This window comes from Phyllobates terribilis, unplaced genomic scaffold, assembly GCF_046119375.1.
Source record: "Phyllobates terribilis strain yellow unplaced genomic scaffold, ASM4611937v1 Scaffold_136__1_contigs__length_4911898, whole genome shotgun sequence".
In the NCBI taxonomy this organism is placed as follows: Eukaryota; Metazoa; Chordata; class Amphibia; order Anura; family Dendrobatidae; genus Phyllobates; species Phyllobates terribilis.
Window position 1 is genome coordinate 1437184 of NW_027362896.1, and position 21479 is coordinate 1458662.

Below are 21479 nucleotides of genomic sequence, written 5' to 3' on the forward strand. Positions count from 1 at the left end.
TACCCAATAATTAAAAGGCACAGAGGAATCACGGAGGACGCTGGTACGATCGGCAAGGTACTCCCTCACCATCTTTTGAAACTTTCCACTCCTGGTGAGAGTACCCCGCGCCTCAGGGCCTGTAAGCTGGGCGGGTGTCAGAAAACTGTCCCAGAACGTTGACAGTGTTCCCCTGCCTCTGCTGGATTGGAGTTGCATCTCTCTTGCCTGTACGCCTTGGTTGGGCAACGAACTGTGACCTCTGCCGCTAGCGTGTTCAGATGGGAATTTTTTTAAGAGTTCTGCAGCAAGGGCCTTCTGGTATTGCCCCATTTTTGTAGACCTCTCCACCTCCGGAATAAGAGAGTGAAAGTTCTCCTTGTAGCGGGGGTCTACAAGTGTCACCAACCAGTAATGACTGTCACCCAACATTTTGACAACGCGAGGGTCACGGTTAAGGCAGCGTAACATAAAGTCAGCCATGCGTGCCAGACTGGTAACGGGCAAGATTTCCGTGTCCTCACTAAGATGACTGACCATGCTCTCCTCCTCTTCCTCCTCCCCCCTGTCCTCAGGCCACCCACGCTGAACCGACGGTATGACACTTGTACAGGTACTACCGTCTACAACGCATGATAGCAGCTCCTGTTCTTCCTCCTCCTCCTCCTCCTCCTCTCCCTCATTGTCCCCCAATGCACGTTGGGATGAGATGAGGCTGGGCTGTGTGTAATCGCCCGCTACGGCTTCTTGATCCATCTCATCATACTCTGACTGCAATGCCTCCTCTTTAATTCTCTGCAGAGAGCGTTGCAAAAGACAGACAAGTGGGATGCTGACACTAATGATGGCGTCATCGCCACTCACCATCTTGGTGGCCTCCTCAAAGTTTGTCAGGATGGTACATATGTCAGACATCCAGGTCCACTCCTGAGGTCTTATGTGTGGAGTCTGACCTGAATATCGATGGCCTTGTTGCAGCTGGTACTCCACAACTGCTCTCTTCTGCTCACAAATCCTTTGCAACATGTGGAGGGTAGAGTTCCAACGTGTGGGGACATCACACACCAGTCGGTGTGCCGGAAGCTGCAACACAGCAAGGGCGGCAGAAGCTGTAGCCGATTTGCGAAAATGAGCTGACAGGCGGCGTACTTTCACGAGCAGATCTGGCAACTCGGGGTACGATTTAAGAAACCGCTGAACCGCGAGGTTAAGCACATGAGCCAGGCATGGTACGTGTGTGATCTCACCTCGCCTCAGAGCCGCCACCAGGTTACGGCCATTGTCACACACGACCATGCCGGGATGTAGGTTCAGCGGTCTCAGTCACAGATCTGCCTGCTCTTTCACAGCTGTCCACAACTCACAAGCAGTGTGAGGTTTATCACCTAAGCTTATGAGTTTCAGCACAGCCTGTTGCCGCTTGGCGGAGGCAGTACTGCAATGCTTCCAGCTTGTAACTGATGTGGTGATATCTGAGATGGAGGCTGAACATGAGGAGGAAGATGCGCAGGAGCTGTACACTGTGGGGGCAACTCTGACTGACATAGGGCCCGCAATCCTCGGTGTGGGGAGGATGTGTTCCGTCCCAAGGTTCGACTGGGTCCCGGCTTCCACTATGTTTACCCAGTATGCCGTCAGAGAGATGTACCGGCCCTGGCCACAAGCACTTGTCCACGTGTCCGTTGTCAGGTGGACTCTCCCAGTAACTGCGTTGTTGAGGGCACGGCAGATGCTTTGGGACACGTGCTTGTGTAGTGCGGGGATGGCACACCGGGCAAAATAGTGTCGGCTGGGGACCGAGTACCGAGGGACGGCCACCGCCATAAGGATTCCGTCTCCACCAGCCTAAGAGGCAGCATTTCCAATGCAAGCAGTCGTGAAATGTGCGAATTTAGGACTGTGGCCTGTGGGGCGTTAGCTGCGAATTTCCGCTTTCGTTCAAAGGTCTGGGATATGGACAATTGAACGCTGCGGTGGGACGTGGACGTAGACGTTGATGCTGTTTCTTGAGAAACTGCCATAACAAGTGAAGACTGAGAGGAGGGGGCATCTTTACATGCAGTATGGACAGGGGATTGCCTTGCACGCACAACAGTGGAAGAAGCAGTGGTGACACCCGCTGACACTGGTCGTGGACCCTGGATTTCGCCCCACAAAGTCGGGTGCTTTGCTGCCATGTGCCTGATCATGCTGGTGGTGGTCAGGCTGGTAGTTTTGTCACCCCTGCTGATGCTGGCATGGCAGGTGGAACATATGGCCTTTTTGGGGTTATCAGCAGAGTCTTTAAAAAAATTCCAGACTCTGGAAGACCTACCGCTTGTACTGGCAACGTCCCTCGTGTTGGTGTTACGGGGAACGGTTGCCTGCCTTCTGTCTGCGGCCACCACACTGCTTTTTCCTGCCTGTTGGGGTACTCTGCCTCCCTCCCCCTGTGTGCTGCTGGCCTCACTCTGCATGTCCTCCTTCCACGTTGGGTCAGTTACTAGATCATCCACCACCTCCTCCTCTTCCACTTGCGCACCACGATCCTCCTCCTCACTTCCTGGCAATTGTGTCTCGTCATCGTCCACCTCTTGTGACAGATTGCCAACGTCGACTTCCTGTGGCCGTGGCTGTTCAAATATTTGGGCATATTTGGGCATCGCAACATGGGATCTCCTCTTCCACCACTTCAAGCGTATCAGGCGAGGGGCCCAAATATGGAAATGGACCAGTGAACAGCTCTTCAGAGTGTCCAAGTGTGGGATCACTTGCTGTCTGACGACACTCAGCATGGTGGGAGGAAGGAGCATCAGGGTGAGGAGGAGTATGCGGTCGAGACTCACGGCTACTAAGAGTTGACCGTGTGGAAGACAGACCGGAGGTGGTGGTGCCCAGGTAACTGGAAGTATTGTCTGCTATCCAATTAATAACCTGTTCACACTGATCAGTTCTCAATACTGGTGTTGTTCTGTGCTTCCCTAGTAATTCGGTCAAGAAGTGGGAGCGAGAAGATGTGGCTGTTGGTTGTGGCACATTTTCACCTTGGCCACGGCCCCGTCCTCTGCACGAACCATCACCAGAACGTCCACTTCCACGTCCCTTGCCACGCGCCTTGCCCATTGTAAATGAAGTAAAATAGCTTACACTTGCACTATCAATGGAAAAAGAGTAATAAAGAGTAGATTAGAACCGTGGAAGAGGAAAACCACAGTTATTGTTTACTGGGATATACCACACTTTTTTAAATAGAGATATTTGCAGCTGAACAGTGAGCGACACACTCAAACTGCTTTTTTTTTAGATACCAAAGGCCCAAAACTGGATAGTACAGCGATTTGACCCGTGGAACTGCGAAACCACACTGGGATGTCGGGCCTACACAAGACTATTTTCAACAGATATATTTTTGTGTCACAACAGTCAGGAGACACTACTGTTTTTCTTTACGGAAAAAACTACCAAAACCTGAATAATAGAGATTTTTTACCGTGGGATGGCAAAACCACAGTTATTGTTTACTGGGGTATACCACACTTTTTTAAATAGAGATATTTGCGGCTGAACAGTGAGCGACACACTCAAACTGCTTTTTTTTTTTTAGATACAAATGGCCCAAAATGGATAATACAGAGGGTTGAACCGTGGAAGTGCAAAACAACACTTCTGTTTCTCTAGCCTACACCAGACTATTTTCAACCGTTATATTTGTGTCTGAAAAATCAGAGACACACTTTTTTTTTGGGAGGGGGGGGAGCGACTGTGTCCAAGATGGCGGCGCCCCGTTTGAAATACTCGAGGTGACGATGTGCGGCCAGCCAATCACTGTAATGCCCACAACCAACATGGCTGCAGCAATACAGTGACTGGCTGGCAATCCCTGCATGTTCATTGGCTCTGTAAAGAGCACCAAACATGCAGGGCGGAGACCCGAGCTCCCGCCCGAGTAACCCGGAAATGCTTGGTGCTCGCCGAACATCCCGAGTAGCGTAATGCTCGGGCGAGTACCGAGCATGTTCGCTCAACACTAATAATACATGGATTGGTCGCCAGCCAGTATGTGTACAGTCCTGACCGAGGCTATTAAGTGCATGGATGGTATGAACCTGAAACTGAAGAAGATTTTAATATGGCGGAAAACTGGGACGGACAGATAGTGTGTGGAGGCGATACGCCAGTCTAAAGAAATGGGTTTTTAGGGTCAGCTTGAAACTGTGGGTATTGGGAATCAATCGAACTGTCCTGGGTAGTGCATTCCAAAGAATTGGCGCAGCACGCAAGAAATCTTGGAGACGGAAGTGGGAAATTCGGATTATGGAGGATTTTAGTTTTAAGTCATTGGCAGAACAACAACAAATTTGTTGGTAGCCCGAGTATATACCCTATCCGGTCACTGGTCCATAAAATTTGGTGGAGATGTAGAAGACTGGAATGACAGACTGCTCAAAGTACACGCCTGTCTGGAATAACTTTGATCTAGAGGAGTTGCGAAGATTGGAGAGATTTGGAGAATGGAAGAATCGGGGATTGAAATAAGTGCATCAGCTACACTCGGATAACCATCTCAAGTTGTTCAAACAGCTGAAACAGGAGTTTAATTTGCATGAAACTGACTTCCTTAAATACTTACAACTAAGACACGTAATACACACTCAGGAAGCCATCTCTGATCTTTCTATATCCTCTAATGGGCTGTTAGACTTCGTAGTACAGGGAAAATCATTGAAGGGAATCATCTCTCTGGTATACAACTCATTGTTGCTAAACATTTTGGGTGACCCCATGGCTCAGAGTAAGTGGGAACGAGGTGCTGGAATCTCCAAAGAAGGTCTCAACTGTTTCTAGCTCAGAGTTTATAGGACCCCCAAGGTATTGTATAGAATGGGCCTAAAGATGGGTGACTGTTGTCCGCATTGCAGGGAAGAAAATTCGGACCTGATGAACTTGTTTTGGACATGCCCGAGACTGGTGGGGACTTGGGAGGAGGGGTTGGTAAATGAATAGCAGAAATGTTTAATATGCTTATAATTCTCATAATTTGTGTGTTTGGATTAATAGGGGAGGATCTCTCTAGGTACAGTTAGCTATTGCTAAAATACTCTACAAGACTAAAAAATCCATCCATTGTTACAGCTGGCAATTCGATCTCGATGTGTAGAAGAAGTGGTCCAAGCTTTCAACTCTACTATTTTAATGAAAAAAAAGGTTTATATCAAGAGGGGTTAGTTGGTAATTTTGGCAAAGTATGGGGAGACTGGATTAGGTGCACAGATGTGGTTTCAGAGGAGCTGGCTAGAGAGGTCTTATTTCATATACTGACCCTATAAAGTATGATTATCACCTGTCTGGGTAGTAGATTGATGTACAGGACCAATTGCCTAGAGTAACACCTAATTGAGTTTGGGTATAGTTTTACTGTAATGCACACTATGGGAGAGGGTGGATGTTAGTTCTGGGCTGGAAAGGGGAGAACTATATGGTTGTTATTTGAATGATATTGAATGAGCAATTGGTTTAAATAGGTACAATTCCTGTACATGTACTGTATGACGACATGAAAAATAATTATTTTGCTGTAAACTATGTTATTTGGTGTTCAATAAAGTTTATTGATTAAAAAAATCACATTCTGATCATGAAAAAGGCTTCTACTCTGTTTGAATTATCTGGTGTCATTTCTGTGCAAAACATTTCCCACAATCTGAACACGAATAAGGCTTTTACCCTGTGTGAGTTCTCTGGTGACTAGCAAGATCTAATTTCTGGTTAAAACATTTCCCACATTCTGAACATGAAAAAGGCTTCTCACCTGTGTGAGTTCTCTGATGTGTATTGAGATTTGATTTCTCTACAAAACATTTCCCACATTCTGGACATGAAAAAGGCTTCTCACCTGTATGGGTTTTCTGGTGCTTAACAAGAACTGATTTCTGTGTAAAACATTTCCCACATTCTGAACATGAAAAAGGCTTCTCCCCTGTATGGGTTTTCTGGTGCTTAACAAGAACTGATTTCTGTGTAAAACATTTCCCACATTCTGAACATGAAAAAGGCTTCTCCCCTGTATGGATTCTCTGGTGCTTAACAAGAACTGATTTCTGTGTAAAACATTTCCCACATTCTGAACATGAAAAAGGCTTCTCCCCTGTATGGATTCTCTGGTGCTTAACAAGAACTGATTTTTGTGTAAAACATTTCCCACATTCTGAACATGAAAAAGGCTTCTCCTCTGTGTGAGTTCTCTGATGTGTATTAAGATTTGCTTTATCTACAAAACATTTCCCACATTCTGAACATGAAAAAGGCTTTTCCCCTCTGTGAGTTCTCTGGTGATTAAGAAGAACTGATTTGCGGTTAAAATATTTCCCACATTCTGAACATGAAAAAGGCTTCTCACCTGTGTGAGTTCTCTGGTGATAAACAAGATCTGATTTCTGGTTATAACATTTCCCACATTCTGAACATGAAAAAAGCTTCTCCCCTCTGTGAGTTCTCTGGTGATAAACAAGATCTGATTTCCGGTTAAAACATTTCCCACATTCTGAACAGGAAAAGGGCTTCTCCCCTGTGTGAGTTATTTGGTGTATAACAAGATGACATTTCTGTCTAAAATATTTCCCACATTCTGAACAGGAAAAAGGCTTCTCCCCTGTGTGAGTTCTCTGATGTTTGCTAACACTTGATTTCTCTGTAAAACATTTCCCACATTCTGAACATGAAAATGGCTTCTCCTCTGTGCGAGTTCTTTGGTGACTAGCAAGATCAGGAGGAGCAATTTGTTTTTTAATGCTTATTTTGTGACTTTGATTTTCCTTGGTAATCAGTAATGAATCAGAAGACCGGACCTGTTTCAAAGGATCAGATGACAGGGATGATGGTATATCTGGAGTAATGGCATTCACTTCAATTGTATCTTGTGGATTCTCAAGATCATCTGATTTGAAAATTGAAGATGTCAGCTGTCCCTCTGATCTCCTGGTACAGTCATCTGCCAAGAAAAAAAACAATTATTATTTTTGAATAAAATATCCATGAAATTTATATTTTTTGAATATTTCTACTTAAACTGTCCATACAAATGGCAAGTTATGTAAAAATTCAGAATTATTCACCAAGACAATGACAGTTCACAGTCTAATAGAAAACGTCATAGGATGGATCAGTAGAGCGTGGTGTCCAACTGTTTGTTCATTCTGCCTCCAAAATATGGAATAAAAATCCAAACAATGCTATGTAGGCGAAAATAATACCAATAAAAACTTCTACTCATCTCACAAAAAACAAGATCCCACTCAGGTCCATCATCGGTCAATGGAAAACACATTATTAGTGGCTCAAAGACTCTTGAAAAGCAACATGGCTTCCATAAACCAATCCAGCAATATCTGCTCTCCCAAAGTCAAATCTCACCCTCGCTTCTGAGCCTTGCAGTGCGCCCAAACCCCCTTTAGTATCGATTGATTTAGCATTACTATAATGAGAAGAACCCACTTAATTTACGGTGTGTGTGTCTCCTGGAGCACAATCTGGGCACTGTGCGCAGACACGGGTGCGCATCAGAAAGCTCCCAACAGTCTGTCCAGAAACCGCTGCAAAAAATCTCGAAAACAATTTCTACACCTGGTGCGTTACATATCCCTTCAGGAAATCGGTCAGAGGGGACGACCCAAGAAAAACAGGACAAAACGGAAGCAAGTCGCTTGGAGACACTAGACGGAGACTATACAAAATATCTTACTTTTATTGACTTGACTGACTTTACGGTAGATGAGGCGACCACTTCACTGTTATCGAAGCGATTACATTTTTGTTTAATGAATGAATTTGACATTTTTAAAGCAGTGAGAAAAATCCATCTGTTTAAGGCATTCAACACTGCCGCACCTCTAATTACATCCAGAAAACCAGGAGAGACTCCGTGTGTGATCGGGCCTCTAGGATTCAGGGTTGTCTCCCTTCAAAGAGATGCGACTTTGCTATTGAATCTGCCTGCAGAACAGGATTCTCACTCAGCGTCTGAGGAACCTGAAATAAAGGCTTTTGCAGGAGGGCCACCATCTTCCTATATGTCCTCAATTCAATCAGGAACCATCACAGATTTGGTGGCCGGGGTCCCGCACCAGGCACCCCTGCTGATCAGCTGTTGTCGGTGCTAGTGGAGACAGCCGGCCAGAAGTACTTACCGTATTTTTCGGACTATAAGAAGCACCTAGGTTTTAGAGGAGGAAAATAGAAAAAAAATTGCTGCTGACACTGTTATAGGGGTAATGTCCCCCAATTCTGTACTAATATCCCCCATCCTGGTATATATATGAGCCCCTCCTTCCTGTTATACGTGGCCCCCATCATCCCCATCCTGATATGGATGGCATCCCTCATCCCCATCCTGGTATGCATGGCCCCCCTCATCCTGGTATGGATGGCACCCCAATCTCCCATCCTGGTATGCATGGCACCCCCTGATCCACATCCTGGTATGCATGGCACCACAATCCTCCATCATAGTATGCATGGCACCACCTGATCCCCATCCTGGTATGCATGGCGCTCCCTGATTCTCATCATGGTTTGCATGGCACCCCCTGATCCACATCCTGGTATGCATGGCACCCCAACCCTCCATCATAGTATGCATGACACCACCTGATCCCCATCCTGGTATGCATGGCACCCCCTGATCCCCATCCTGGTATGCATGGCACCCCTCATCCTGGTATGCATGGTACCCCTCATACTGGTATGCATGGTACCCCTTATCCTGGTATACATGGCCCCCGTCATCTTGGGTATGCATGGTACCCCTCATCCTGGTATGCATGACACCCCTCATCCTGGTATGCATGATACCCCTCATCCTGGTATGCATGGCACCCCTCATCCCTCTTCCTGGTATGCATGGCGCCCTCATCCCTCTTTCTGGTATGCATGGCACCCTTCATCCCTCTTCCTGGTATGCTTGGAACCCTTCATCCCTCTTCCTGGTATGTATGGTACCCTTCTTCCCTCTTCCTGGTATGTATGGCACCCCTCATCCCTCTTCCTGGTATGCATGGCACCCCTCATCCCTCTTCCTGGCATGCATGGCACTCCTCATCCCTCTTCCTGGCATTCATGGCACCCCTCATCCCTCTTCCTGGCATTCATGGCACCCCTCATCCCTCTTCCTGGCATGCATGGCACCCCTCATCCCTCTTCCTGGCATTCATGGCACCCCTCATCCCTCTTCCTGGCATGCATGGCACCCCTCATTCCTACTCTTTCTTTAGCAGTGGGCACAGTGTAGCTGCAGCAGGCAGCTCCTGCCTCCTGTGCCCCGCTCCTCCACACCCCACACCACTGTATAACAGTGTATATACACTGCTCAAAAAATAAAGGGAAAACTCCAATAACACATCCTAGATCCAAATGAATGAAATCTTCTCATTGAATACTTTGTTCTGTACAAAGTTGAATGTGCTGACAACAAAATCACACAAAAATCATCAATGGAAATCACATTTATTAACCAATGGAGGCCTGGATTTGGAGTCACCCCCAAAATTAAAGTGGAAAAACACACTACAGGCTGATCCAACTTTGATGTTATGTCCTTAAAACAAGTCAAAATGAGGCTCAGTATTGTGTGTGGCCTCCACGTGCCTGTATGACCTCCCTACAACGCCTGGGCATGCTCCTGATGAGGTTGCGGATGGTCTCCTGTGGGATCTCCTCCCAGACCTGGACTAAAGTATCCGCCAACTCCTGGACAGTCTGTGGTGCAACGTGACGTGATCGGATTCAGGTCTGGGGAACGGGCGGGCCAGTCCATAGCTTCAATGCCTTCATCTTGCAGGAACTGCTGACACACTCCAGCCACATGAGGTCTGGCATTGTCCTGCATTAGGAGGAACCCAGGGCCAACCGCACCAGCATATGGTCTCACAAGGGGTCTGGGGATCTCATCTCGGTACCTAATGGCAGTGAGGCTACCTCTGGCGAGCACATGGAGGGCTGTGAAATGCCACCCCACACCATTACTGACCCACTGCCAAACCGGTCATGCTGAAGGATGTTGCAGGCAGCAGATCGCTCTCCACGGTGTCTCCAGACTCTGTCACGTCTGTCACATGTGCTCAGTGTGAACCTGCTTTCATCTGTGAAGAGCACAGGGCGCCAGTGGTGACTTTGCCAATCCTGGTGTTCTCTGGCAAATGCCAAGCGTCCTGCACGGTGTTGGGCTGTGAGCATAACCCTCATCTGTGGACGTCGGGACCTCATAATGTAACATCCCTGGCGGCGTGCTTGCATGGTTTACCACCTCCCACCATGCAAGACCGCAATCTTACCTATCAGTCCAGGCTGCAAACTTTGCTCCAGTACATGCTGTGTGCATGTCTCTTGTCTGATTGCTTAGGGCGGCGGCCCGGTGACTTCCTGATTCTTATAGCTGCAGTGTGCACACTCCTAATGCATCCCCAGCCTATTGCTATGAGTCACTGGATTCTTAAACCCCCTCCACCCAGTAGGAGGTGCCTGAGCAACACTTACTTTCAGTGTGCTCCTTGCCTCTGAGTTGCAAGGTCCTGTTCTGCATCTTGTCTGTTTCCGCCACCCTGGGGGCTGTATACCCAGGCCTGTTACCTGTGACTTCTAGTCTGTTTCCGCCTTCCTGGGGGCTGAGTACCCAGGCTCGTTCCTGTCTCTCGTTCCAGTGTCAGTTCCTGTCTGAACTGTCTCCTAGCCTGTTACCTGTTGGGCTCTATGTCCGTACCTTCCCTTTTCCTGCAGTGTCTGAACCTGCGCCTAACTCCAACTCATTGACTTTGTACTTCTGTTTTTGAGTTTAGTGTCCACTCGCTACTTCATTGTAAGTACCTTGTGTGTATCTATTTCTGCTTGTCCCTTTTCCCGTCCTCCATATCTACCTCCTGTGTTCTAACCATCTTCCTGTACTTTCCAGTCTGTTCCATGTGAACAGAGCCCTGTCTCCTCTGCCTGCACCTTCCGCTCTGCTCTGCTTGCTCACCGCACCTGCGGTTTCACTCTGCTTTGCTTGCGCACTGCACCTGCGGTTTCGCTCTGCCCTGCTTGCTCACCGCACCTGCGGTTTCGCTCTGCCCTGCTTGCTCACCGCACCTGCGGTTTCGCTCTGCCCTGCTTGCTCACCGCACCTGCGGTTTCGCTCTGCTTGCTCACCGCACCTGCGGTTTCGCTCTGCTTGCTCACCGCACCTGCGGTTTCGCTCTGCTTGCTCACCGCACCTGCGGTTTCGCTCTGCTTGCTCACCGCACCTGCGGTTTCGCTCTGCTCTGCTTGCTCACCGCACCTGCGGTTTCGCTCTGCTCTGCCTTGTGCACCGCGCCTGCGGTTTCGCTCTGCTCTGTTTGTCTACCATATCTGCAGCTCTGTTCCTGTATCCCAGTCTGTACTGGTCCCTATCCAGCCTGCGTTCCAACCTGCTAGTATCCGCCTGTCTGCGCGCCAGCCGTGCCTGCCAGTACCCCCGTCTGCATACCAGCCATGCTTGCCAGTACCCACCTGTCTGCATACCAGCTGTGCTTGACAGTACCCACCTGTCTGCATACCAGCCGTGCCTGCCAATACCCACCTGTCTGTATGCCAACCTAACCTGCCTGTTCCTGCATTCCCCGGTGTGGGTCAACAGCCGTGTCTGGGGTCTGACCTGGAGTAGTACCTGGTCCCTCTGCTCGGTTCCTCCCTGGTTCAGGTTGATACTTAGTTACGCCCCTCCAGGCACTCCTTGGTTCATGGTCCAGTGGGATCACTAATCACGCACACGCCAGTCAGTCCGGGCGTGTGCATAACACATACCACCCTCATGGAGTCGGTTTCTAACCGTTTGTCCAGACACATGCACATTTGTGGCCTGCTGGAGGTCATTTTGCAGGGCTCTGGCAGTGCTCCTCCTGTTCCTCCTTGCACAAAGGCAGAGGTAGCGGTCCTGCTGCTGTTTTGTTGCACTCCTATGGCCCCCTCCACGTCTCCTGGTATACTGGCCTGTCTCTTGGTAGCGCCTCCAGCCTCTGGACACTACGCTGACAGACACAGCAAACATTCTTGCCACAGCTCGCATTGATGTGCCATCCTGGATGAGCTGCACTACCTGAGCAACTTCTGTGGGTTGTAGAGTCCGTCTCATGCTACCACAAGTGTGAAAGCACAACCAACATTCAAAAGTGACCAAAACATCAGCCAGAAAGCATTGGTACTGAGATGTGGTCTGTGGTCCCCACCTGCAGAACCACTCCTTTATTAAGGGTGTCTTGATAATTAATTGCCAATAATTGACATCTATTGTCTATTCCATTTACACAACAGCATGTGAAATTGATTGTCAATCAGTGTTGCTTCCTACGTGGACAGTTTGATTTCACAGAAGTTTGATTTACTTGAAGTTATATTCTGCTGTTTAAGTGTTCCCTTTATTTTTTTGAGCAGTGTATATATACACATACATACATACATACATACATACATACATACATTCGGACTATAAGACGCACCCCCCACTTTCCTCCAAAATGTTGGAGGAAAAAAGTGTGTCTTGTAGTCCGAAAAATACGGTACTTGGCCATCTAGCTGTAGTGGCCGCCATGGGGTACTGCGCATCCGCCTCCTATTCAATTCAATGGGAGGCAGATGTGCAGTACTCCGCGGCGGCCACTACAGCTAGACTTCCAAGCATCGCAAGTACTTCCGACTGGCGCCACCGGCACCAAAAACAACTGATCGCCGGGGGTGCCGTGTGCAGCACCCTGGCCAATCAAACATTGATGCCTTATCCTACGGATAGGGCATCAATGGAAAAGTAGTGTAGAACTTCTTTAAGGTTAGAAATAAATTACAATCTTTGTTGCGTAATTTTGGAGAGCTGGGCATAATTTTAAAAAAAGGATGAAAAATCTCTTCCTATGTACCCAAAAAAAGCCAATTGGTATTTTATTCCAAGACTCCACAAATCTTTGGCAGCCCGGAAGGGCTGCCCAATTGTGGTGTGAATAGGTTCACTAACAGAGCCACAAAACACAAATTGACTTCTGAGGCCTCGGCTGAAGGATATACCTTCTTAGGCCTCCTTCACACGTTCTGGCGATTCCTGTACAGGAAAAATCAGTACTGGTGATGTCCGTGTGCCATCCATATGTATGTGACATCCGTGTGGCATACGTGTGACATCAGTGTGACACATCTGTGTGCAGTCTGTATGACACGTACCGGTGCCTGGGAAAAGCAGTACAGTTCGCGCTGATCCCAGGCGCTGGCTGTTGAAGGAAACTCTCATCATTGCCCCTTGTCAATGATGGGAGTTGACAATAATGGGAGTTGCATTCAGCCCCAGCTGAGTAAATCCAGTGTAAAATGAAGAATTAAATAGAAAAAATGGCGTGGGCTCCTGCGTCATTTTCATTACCAGCAAAAGGAAAGCCGACCACTGGGGGCTGATATTACTAGCCAGGGAAGGGGCCAGTAGCCAAAAATGTTCTCTGGCTATTAACAGCTCACAGCTGTTTGATTAGCGTTTACTTGATAAATTACAGGGGAACCTCAGAAAAATTTTTACATAGGGTTACCCTAGAAATTCTAAATAGCAAAGGCTAAACAGACAGCTGTGGGCTGATATTACTAGCCAGGGAAGGGGCCATTGATACAGCCCCCCCTCCCCGAGGCTCAATAAGATGCGCCTAATCTGGTGCTTAGCCTCACTTTTCCCACTTGCCCTGGTGCGGTGGAAAGTGGGGTAATAGGGTTGGGATTCATGTCAACCTTATATTGGCAGCCGACATGAAGCCCAGGGGTTTGTAATGGAGAGGCGTCTATAAGATTAATTTATTTCATACAAATTATTGAAATAAACACACAGCCTGAAAATAATCCTCTATTAGAAATAAAAGTCCACACTCTGTTTAACACATTTATTTAAAGATAAAAAAGACAGTTATACTCACCTAATCCAGTGAAGCCAATGTCCACCGTAAAAAAATAAATAAAAAAGCTTATTTATACTCACCTGCTTCCAGCAGCCAGCGCCTGGGAGCAACGTGAGCTGTACCGCTGATTCCCAGGTGCCGGTACATGTCTCGCTGATGACACATGGATGTCATTTGTGTGTCATGAGTGTGCATGTGTGCGTGCTGCACAAAAAAACTGTTATGTCTGCAGGTTTTTCACATGGACACAAGATCCCTTTGAAAAACCTGACATGTGCGTACACCCATTGAATACAATGGGTGTGGATATGTCCATATTTGCGGCCCTTTAAAGACGGACAGCATAAGGACATACAAAAGGAATGTGTGAACGAGGCTTTACCTAAAAGATACAGGTGCATTCTTACAAGCACTTAAAGGGATTGATTGGCAGGAAGATTTCGTTATGGCATCTATAGATTTAGTTTGTATTCGAGGATCCCGCAGGATCTCAGTGTTCACGCAGTGAGAGTCATCTTCTAAATTCGGCTTACAATACTAATTACACAGACTTGTATTGTATCCCGCATAGCAATTTGCAGACTTTATTTGTCGCAGTTTAGACTTTATTTTAACACACAATTCTTTCTGATTTTTGGATAAATGGTATTTACAAAAGGTAGGCACTGCGATGGGGACGCCGGTCACATGTACCCTTGCTAATTTATATCTTGCAGTGTTCGTTGACAAATATATATTCATTTTTTTTTTCATGGGTTTGTTGGGTATTCAGCTATCTCCGAACATGTACCAAGGTTAGTGCCGAGACTTTTTCTTACTTTCTCCGGCAGGAGAAATAAAATCACATATTTGCAATTTTCACTCTCCAACATCCACTATGTGCTAATTTCTGGAAAGTGCCTGTAGAGTCAAAATAGTCTCTACTCCTATAGATTAATTCACTGAGGGTTATAATTTCCAAAATGGAGTCACTTTATGGGGATTTCTACTGCTCTGGTTTTCTGCTATTTTGTCATATTAGGGCTTCTGCAAATGGTGGGTCCCATCTCCTCTGGGACTTTTGCTTCTCCTCCTGCTTCGACTCCTGAGACATCTGCTTCTGTCACCAGTAGCCGCCTTATTCATCCTGCAGGCAGCGCTGGTGATGGAGAAGACATCAGAACCAGAAGCTCTGGGCGGCGCAGGCTCTGCACAGCCACTAAGATTAGGGTTGCTGGGACCAGTAGTACCATCTAGTCTGGCAGTATGGGTGTGTGTGCTGACCAGCTGGAGTAATCTGCTCCCTGCTTCAGCCACCTGGAAAGCACCGCACCCAACTAAAGCTGGAAGCATATTGCCGGAAGCTGCCAGATCCAGCCTTGTTCTCCTCTGGTTCAGTCCTCTGTGCTCAGCTCCCGGCTTGTGTATTTGTTTCCTGTTGTGACCTCGGCCCGTTTACTGACTACTCTTGTGGCTTCTGATTTTGTATTTTCTCTGCCCTCCTGGTTCTGACCCGGCTACCTGACTATTCTTCTCCCCATCTCACACCGCAGAACAGCAGATAACACCGTGGCCCAAGCCTAGGAGACTCTGTGTAAGTCCAGATCCATGTAGAGGGGTTAAAGGGTGATGAGCAAGGCAATCCCTGGGATCTGGAAAAAGGAGTAGATAGCACCAAGCCAGTTCGTGGTGACCATGTTTTCAGCTGACCACGAACAGTGACCCCAATAAATTGTGTCTGCAAACTACTCCAGCAAGATCTGCATTCAAATAGCTAAATGTCGCTCCTTCCCTTCTTAACCTGCCATGTGCCCAGACAGTAGTGTACAACCGTATATAGGGGATTGTCAGATTCAAGAGAAGTTGGAAAAAATTTTTTAATATTTTCTATCAGATGAGTTTCAAGAAGAAATATTAGAGATCTAAAGAGAACTTTTATATAATAGTGCAGAGCTGAGGTGTCTTAAATTTAGATTTGGAAGAGGCAATGGAGAACTTTTTTTAAAGACTACCAGGGAGTTACAGACTCATAAGTGAAGACGGGCCGATCCAACCACAATCAAACTATCATAGAGAGTAAACTTGTTAAAAAAAAAAAGACAGATTAAAAAAACATGTTACATCCCCAACAACAACGTATGTATGAGGGGAGAGCTCCAACACTAAACCGGAGTCGCACTCATTTATGGTGGACCATTGGAGCTACTATGAGTCCTGAGCAGAACAGTAGAGAAAGTATTAGTGCCCCCATTTCAGGAGAGATTGTGCAGTAATCTGAATTCTTTAGGATTGAAAACATAATGGAATTTATGACGTGGAGTGAATCCATGAAACCAGGGCTGGAGCCAACACATCTCCTGCAGGCGTGAATAAATGTATATTACAGCCATCAGCCACGCACAGCTTAGAGATATATCATGGCACAGGTGTGGAGTGAATCTATGAAACCAGGATAAGGGAAACTCTGTTGTTATTGTACAGAAATTCACACTTGGCCTCACTGCGCATTTAATGTTGTCGATCATAAAAGTGAAGTTTGGTCATAAAGACTGGACCTGGTCTTGTAGGGACCATATGAGCACATTCAGCAGCACAGAAGGGAGAGAAGGTAGATTCATCCAATAAGATATCAGGGATCTAGGAAGTCAACAGCATCATTACCCTCCACTTTCTCTTACAGGACCATCATAATATTTTTCTCCAAGTGATTTTCTAACTTGTCAGCACATTCTACGTACGCGGTCATGGCAAAATGGTGATCGCACAATTGTGACACAACCGGACTATACCACTGATAAAGCAGCCACAGCCGGTGACTGAGAAGAATCTGTCACTTCTCTGCATTTAGTGGTCACTACTCACCTGGGTGGTCATATGTAGGAATCTCCTCTTTACACCGCTCATCGCCCCTCACATATGTCTCTGTAGTATTAATATGGGTCAGATCTTCACCCTGAAACAAATATTGTAAAAGTCACAGACAGATGGAGAAGTCCCATCTATGGTCAGCTCTAATCCTGCCATCTCCACCGTTCTCATTACACAAGTATAAAACATACAATACTGGTGGATAAAACAAGACTGAGCACAAGACCTTCACAGCCGTCTACACATCATAGGGGAGATCTCATGACACCTTCTCTCCATCTACCTGATGATCCTGAGGAACATTGGGGTCTTCTTGTTTACAGTCCTGTGGAAGAAGAGGACGGGGACATCTCTCTGGTGTTGTCCTCTTACTGGATAGATCTGGAGGAAACACATACAGGGACTGAATTCATTCTTTACATACAGATAATTATAGGCCGTGTGTATTTAGTCCTGTCTATTACCTGGTGATGTGAGGGGCTGGGGAACCTCCATCATGACGTCCTTGTACAGATCTTTGTGTCCTTCTAAATACTCCCACTCCTCCATGGAGAAATAGACGGCGACATCCTGACACCTTATAGGAACCTGACACATACAATGATACCGTCATCCCCCCGATCCCTTCATAGTATACTGTATAATGTCCCAGCATTCCCAGCAGTGTCACCTCTCCAGTCAGCAGCTCAATCATCTTGTAGGTGAGTTCTAGGATCTTCTGGTCATTGATGTCCTCATGTATCAGGGGGTGAGATGGAGGCCCTGTGATTGGGCTCAGGGGTCTTCCCCATCCCTCAGACACAGGGACCTGACAGCGCTCTCTAGAGGTCTTCTTCACTACTGTGTAATCCTGGTTATGGAGATAAACATTAATAAATCTCCCTCCAGACATTTCCAGAGTCCTCACCTCTCCAGTTCTGTCCATCTGTTATTCCCATAGATAAGAATGATGTAATGTGACGTCATCAGAATCTCTCACCTCTCCAGTAAGCCGGAAGAGGATCTCTAGGGTGAGGTGGAATATCCTCTCCGCCATCTTGTCTCTGTCCATATCCATCTTTGATGGGTAAATCAGGAAAATTCTCTTATATAGAAGATCTTCACTGAGAGGGTCCGATATTGTAGAGACCTGAATGAGAAGAAGATGAGCCGATGTAACATCATAAAAATCCTGTGCAATAATACAATTACTGGAGATAATAAGGGAAACATATGAGATTATTTTACATTATTTAGTTTCCTTCTTTACATCTAGTAATAAAATCTACAGTACAGAGCAAAAGTTTGGACACACCTTCTCATTTACAGATTTTTCTGTATTTTCATGATTATGAAAATTGTACATTCATACTGAAGTCATCAAAACTATGAATTAACAAAAAAGTGTGAAACAACTGAAACTATGTCTTATATTCTAGGTTCTTCAAAGTAGCCACCCCAAACCATCTCGATTGGGTTCAGGTCTGGTGACTGTGGAGGCCAGGTCATCTGGCGTAGCACCCCATCACTCTCCTTCTTGGTCAGGGTTCTTCACCAAGCCGGCTCTCCCTCAAAGGCCACTGACATCCACGCACCGGATCCAGGCTCGGCCTTCTAGGCTACCAGGCTTCACTCTCAGCCTCACTAGGCCTCTCACAAACGGTGTCCCACACACACGGAGCACAGGCCTCACGCCTCACACTGAACACACCTGTCTCAAATTACCAGGGTTTATATATCCTCTGCATACACACACACATACTGACAGGACCTTGCTGATGTCACAGTCATGTGATCAGTCAGCTGTGTGTATAGGTCCTGTATGCTGTCCCAGTCATGTGTACAGACCTTTACTGTGCATACAGGACCTGTGTGATGTCACAGTCATGTGACCAGTCACCTGAGGGGGAAAGGTATATGGTCAGGTAAAACACATCTTAGACCATTACCGTAATGCAAGCACGTCGCTGCATTACATATCCCCCCCCCCCCCCTGTTCAAACTTGTGGGGTTGAACACATAATATACACAATCACCTCATATCCCACAGCTCATACCGAGACCATGTACTTGTCAATTGCGCTGTTCAGCCCCTGGAATATTAGTCAATGACATTAGCCCATTCCTTAGGGACCTACCATTTGTCACTGACTTCGTCGGGTCATCTTTCCGGGTCGTAACCTTGTCAGAGCTCCCCCGCTCCCAGCGGTCAGTTGTAACCTTGTCAGGTCTCCCCGCCCCCAGCGGTCAGTCATAATCTTGTCAGACCTCCCCCGCTCCCAGCGGTCAGTCATACAGCGGAGTGACTCACATGCTCTGGTATCTAAGGTCCGGTTCGACTCCGTACTGTCCCGTCCTCTATGGGGTCGTTTGTATGGGCTGCTCAAACCTGAGTTACTGGAGGTCTCACTACCTCTAAACCCACGCCCACTACTCTCAGGACATCTTGAAAGGTCCTTAACTCCAGCTGTAGCTGTTCTGTTATTTAGGGGGCCCTTTCTCTGTCGGGTCTCACTATTTCTAGACGGCTTCCATCTTCTGGAGCTCAGATGATGCTGTCTATCTACTCGCAGTCTAGCGAGATTCAATTGTTCTACCTCCTGCAGGTAGGTCACTCGGTACTCAATCAGCATGCGTATATATTCTAGGCTTTCTTCTGTTCCTACAGCGGAGAAGGACACCATGCCGTCTTCGTCTGGTATCCAGTCCTGATGATCACGTGGACTGCTTACTTTCACCACACCAGACTTCTTGACCATCATCTGCATGGCTTGACTGCTTCTCCCAATGAGCTTTCTCACCAGAACATGAGCTTTCCTCATCAGCTCCAGTTGTCTAACGGCTTGTTCCGTCTTCAACCGGAGAAACCGCTTCGTGCGAATACATCGCCAATGCATATCACTTAGAATCGCCACCCTCTTCACTGTGACTTCGGTCATGGACAGAACCACCAGCTGTTTAGCTTCGGAGGTCAAGTACACCTTACAGGCTCCAACAGCCTCCTTAAACTCTTCATGCACGGACTCACGGGTGCATTCTTCCCTCAAATCCTCGGGTACATCTATGAGGCATTTGTACCAAGACGTTTCGGTCTCACCAGTAGTTTCCAGACGATCAACCAGCTCAGGGTTCAGGGACAACTGACTTTCAGCTTCTTCCCCCTGTATGCTTACCCTGAGCTGACTCACAGCTACAAATTCACGAATTTTCGTCTTGACCACTTCCACTTCATATTTGTCTTCTGTTACCATGCTCTTAGCTCTCCTCAGGTCCACCTTCTCATGGTATTAGTGAGTGAGTGCAACGTGTTTGCCCTTTTCCTTCTCCAAGGAGGTCTCGTTCACCGAGTGATACTTTGTCAGGCGACTTTTGAGCCCGGAAACCTCTTCCTCTAGTTCCGTCACTCGCCTCTCAGTGGCCCGTCTCTGAAGCTCTTCCTGCTTCAACTGCTCTTTTAACAGTAGAGTTCTCTCAGACCTCTCTTGCTTCAAATGGGCCTGAAGCAATTCCTTGAGCTCCCTGATCTCGGCTCTTACTTCCACCGAATCATCCAAGCTCGCACCATTCGAGGAGGTATCTGCTTCATACCTCCCCTCACCAGCGGCCAACTCCTGGCCCTGGTCTGTGGCTTCTCCGATGGACTCCTCCATCTTTTTCTGCTCATCTTCCATCTTGCTGACTGTTTCTTTAAGTCACGTCTCCGCCCTCTGGAGAGTTTCACAGGACATCTGTAGCTCCTTCACCTGAGCTTCCAGACCAAGGGTCTTTCCACGGAGATCATCATTCTCCTCACGGGTCTCTTGCAGAGTGGTCTCACCCACTTGGCGCACTAGCTCTGCACCCGCCTTATCCTCCTCTAGTTTTTCTTTTACCTTGAGGAGATCCTCATAATCTCTCTTAAGTTGTTCCAGTTTCATACCGAACTTTCCATCACACTCCTTCTTGGAGTCACTAAGCTCCTGATTGAACTGTTCACGCAATTGTTCTAGGTTTTGTTCACGCCCAGCAACTTCATGCTGCAGCGCCTCTTTGAGGGCAGACAGCTCTAACTGTACCAGGGAGAAGCGATCTTTCACCTCGCATAACTCATCTTCACACACCGCTTTATCAATCTCTAATTGAAAAACCTCCTCCTTGATTTTGCGGCGGTCCTCCTTAATTCCGTAGAACATTTCCTTCCAATGGTTAATTTCCGCGTTGCTTCCCTCCATGTCTCGCTGCGAGTTCCTCATAACCTGGTATATTTTCTGCTGCTCAGACTCCAGGTTCAGCTGGTCTGAGGACATGTTCCCCAGGTTTTCATATAACTGCTGCACGTCAATCTGACACTGCGGCCTGATAGGCTCCCGCTCTTGGTCATGACTGGCCGCCTCCCCTTTCAGGGCTGTCGGATCCTAATCCGTCAGTCTCAGTACCGTACCGGAGGTTGCTATTGGCAACGTCATCTCCTCTTCTACCTCTAAAGGAGGATCCACACTTGAAGCATAGGCACACAGTACTATATTCGCTTTATTTTCATTTTCAGGGAGTACTACCGGAGCAACCTTTTTGTGGCCCTTGCGCCGTCGACGACGAGAGGGGGACTCTCTCCCCTCATCTAGCCCCTCCTGACCGAACTCACTTTTTACTTTCATAGTGTCACAGTCAGCTACGGGGTCTGTGTCCCTCCCCATGGTGTTGTGGACTAACAGGTCACCTCCCACTTTGACGTCACCCCCTTCTACTGGAGTTACCGCATTATCAATGGTCACATTGTCATTTTTAGGA

At 47.3% G+C, this 21479-nt stretch overlaps 1 protein-coding gene across 1 annotated transcript; it reads right to left on the reverse strand.

Moving 5' to 3' along the window:
- Positions 1-3520: 3520 nt before the first annotated feature.
- Positions 3521-17566, reverse strand: LOC141204981 (uncharacterized). The gene is made up of 5 exons (XM_073664026.1): positions 17404-17566; positions 17198-17321; positions 17017-17114; positions 16728-16818; positions 3521-6946 (listed from the first exon to the last, which is right to left on the reverse strand). Exons 1-5 carry the CDS (start codon positions 17425-17427, stop codon positions 5679-5681), a joined length of 1605 nt encoding a protein of 534 aa, XP_073520127.1. The 5' UTR covers positions 17428-17566; the 3' UTR covers positions 3521-5678.
- Positions 17567-21479: the final 3913 nt, after the last annotated feature.

What these genes read in the sequence shown, in the direction of transcription:
- LOC141204981 (XM_073664026.1), bottom strand. Translation starts at nt 17,427, where the DNA reads ATGATTGAGCTGCTGACTGGAGAG. An exon ending in ATGTTCCTCAGGATCATCAG is followed by an intron (nt 16,819 to 17,016) that starts GTAGATGGAGAG and finishes TATTTGTTTCAG; the next exon opens with GGTGAAGATCTGACCCATAT. An exon ending in TCCTACATATGACCACCCAG is followed by an intron (nt 6,947 to 16,727) that starts GTGAGTAGTGAC and finishes TTTTCTTGGCAG; the next exon opens with ATGACTGTACCAGGAGATCA.